This window comes from Pygoscelis adeliae, unplaced genomic scaffold, assembly GCF_000699105.1.
Source record: "Pygoscelis adeliae isolate BGI_AS28 unplaced genomic scaffold, ASM69910v1 Scaffold65, whole genome shotgun sequence".
NCBI lineage: Eukaryota > Metazoa > Chordata > Aves > Sphenisciformes > Spheniscidae > Pygoscelis > Pygoscelis adeliae.
The window spans coordinates 82,971-85,526 of NW_008824864.1; the positions used below are offsets into that span (position 1 = coordinate 82,971).

Below are 2,556 nucleotides of genomic sequence, written 5' to 3' on the forward strand. Positions count from 1 at the left end.
CCTTGGTGTCCAGATGATGATGATTGCTCCTGCTTCGCTCGCAAGCCTCGACAGTGGAGCCAAAGGATCACAGTTAGCACAATGACAAAAAGACCCACAAGGAGAACTGGGACAACAATCACTTCAGTCTGATATTCACGCACAACTATGAGCAGAAAAAGAAAATGGGAAGCCAAGGAATAAGCAGCATTGCCTGATGCACATTGGTTCTGTATAACAAAGTAGTAATAACTTATTTCAGTAACTTTCAACCCCCAAAACGTGTATCTATCCTCTGCTCTTTGGAATAGCAACTGAACACTGTTAGCGCTGCCACCCTATTTTTCAAAGGTGCTGAGTACCTAAACTGCATTAAACCACTGGGACTCCCGCACTGAAGGTCACTTATTTAGATGCCTTAACACAGAGGCTAGGAATTGTAGCCATGTGTAAGTATCATCCACCAGTGAAACAGAGCAAGCCCTGGCAGAGGGACAGGAGAGAGATGGGAAGGGCTGGATATTACTGTGCCATCACAAATGCACGTGCAATTACAGGTTCAGCTCCTTCCATTAAAATTATAGGGAGCATTTTAAAGAAAACAGGGTGTGGTCACCTTTTTTGGATTTGACCAGAAGACATTGCAATTAACAAGGATGTTGCAGGTAACTAACTCTCTTAGGTTGCCAGATTTGGCGGTGGTGCTATTTTTGCATAGGGCAAGACCACATTTCAGTTCCCAAAGACGACAGAAAATCATGAAATCAAAATCTCACAAGACTGGTCCTTAGGGAAGCCTCAGGGAATCTTTAATGACTATATTATGCCTCATTCAAAGTAGAAATACTCTAAAATGGCTAGAATTATGTGAGATGAATCCCACCACAAAGGATGCATCCATCCCCTTAAAAGTTTCTATCCTGAGACACAATGCAGGGAGAGCTCAGTCAAATCCTGCTGTGTGGGCTGGGATGCAGGTGGAGGAGGGGAAAGGGCTTGGCCCACTTTTTAGCAAAAAGCTGGCCTTCCTGCTCAGCATGTGAAAGCTTATTACTTAAAAGGAATCTGTGAATCTTACCACATAGCTTGTCATTGCTGTTGCATTCCAGTAGCATGCGTGTTAATCTTTTTACATCCCCTGCCATGTTCAGTTACAAGCAAGTGGGTCTCTGACCTCTGTCTTCTGCACAGACACAAAGAATATTAATGAAATTTATCAGGAGGAAGGATGATTTACGAAGCAACAAGTGAGCTGAATATGGAGCTTTCTACCCCTTATGATCAGTGGTTGTGTGAAGAAGCAGCACTGGGCCTTCAAGGCTTAGAAAATACAGGATACCCACTATCAAATCCTATGAATGGTTGACTGCATGACCAGAGAGAAGTTAAGACTAAGTTTGTTCTACAGTGCTTCACAAGTAATTGGGTAGGCATATGCACAAAAAATCATAGTCATTAACTTAATTATATTTAAAGAATAGCTAATACACTTCCAGTTAATACAATTCATAAATGCCAGAATGGCTCAGCCTTTCATCTTTTGGTCCATAACAAATGAACAGATCAGCAGCATGCATACAAAATATCTGTCATCCTCGACTACAGCCCCTGCCACAACTCGTATTATTGCTCCACAAAGACGAGGGGAAAAAAAGTCTTGTCATTAGGGCTCTCTGGTATCGACTCCTTAACACTGCCAGGTCTCTAAGTAATCTGAATCACATCATCTGGAACTCTTCTGCGTTTGTAGTTGAAAATCCAGAGCCTGTGCAAGCATGAACCTTTACAGCTGTAATTTCAGCTATCCCTAGCCTAATCCCTTAGCATGTGCTAATCATACACCTACAAAACCTTCTGATTGTGTAAGTGTGTTTGTCATGTGTACAACCCTGCTCAGACAGGGCTACATTCACCAGAGTATGCCAGTGTCTTTGAGTTGCACCAGAACTGCAGATCAGCTGCAGGCCTCCCAAAACACATCCCTGATGTAGAATTTCAGCTGTTCTGCATTACAGATTACTGAGGACTGAAGTCATAAGATATGAATAGGCTCTGTGGTGCTCCATTGATTTACATCAGCAGAGGACCTGGACTACTATTTCTAAATTGTGAAAATCAATGCAGTGAATGGTGATGACTGACAGGCAAGGCACATACATTTAGCCACTGTTTCTTATAAACATTGCCAAAAATTTAAGAGTTAACAGCTTCACAAACAGTATCATCTAGAATGTTTTACAGGCATTGGGACTTTTATTCTGTAAGTATTTTCTTTATTTCCAGCTATGGGTTCAAGGCAATTAACCACAATGGCAATTGTTAATAATAATATATGGCATTCTTATTGATACTAACACAGTTTTATGGAAGTTGGTCATGGATGAAACATTAAACAGAGTTTGTTCTCATACTTAAAATTAAGGGGTGAGATTATGCTTTATCAGTTGTACAACAGAGGCAGCAGAAAGAGGAAAATGGAATATATCTGCACTTTTAAGATATCACAAAAAGACCATTTCATTTTTTATTTCCTTTGATTCTTAATATGCTAGCAAATTCACCTGTTTTTGGGGTGTG

The 2,556-nt window shown here is 40.8% G+C and overlaps 1 protein-coding gene across 2 annotated transcripts in view; it reads right to left on the bottom strand.

The window, feature by feature from the left end:
* STYK1 (serine/threonine/tyrosine kinase 1) overlaps positions 1 to 1,139 on the bottom strand; it is a 6,698-nt gene extending 5,559 nt beyond the window's left edge. Inside the window, exons 1-2 of one of the 2 annotated variants that reach the window (XM_009324322.1) lie at positions 1,058 to 1,139; positions 2 to 145 (exon numbers count right to left, since the gene is read on the bottom strand). In XM_009324322.1, coding sequence (XP_009322597.1) covers positions 2 to 145; positions 1,058 to 1,124 — 211 coding nt within the window. In that variant the 5' untranslated portion in view covers positions 1,125 to 1,139. Of the gene's footprint in view, positions 146 to 1,057 lie in introns of both variants that reach the window. The other variant, XM_009324323.1, reaches the window with a different exon arrangement.
* Between the last annotated feature and the right edge of the window lie 1,417 nt (positions 1,140 to 2,556).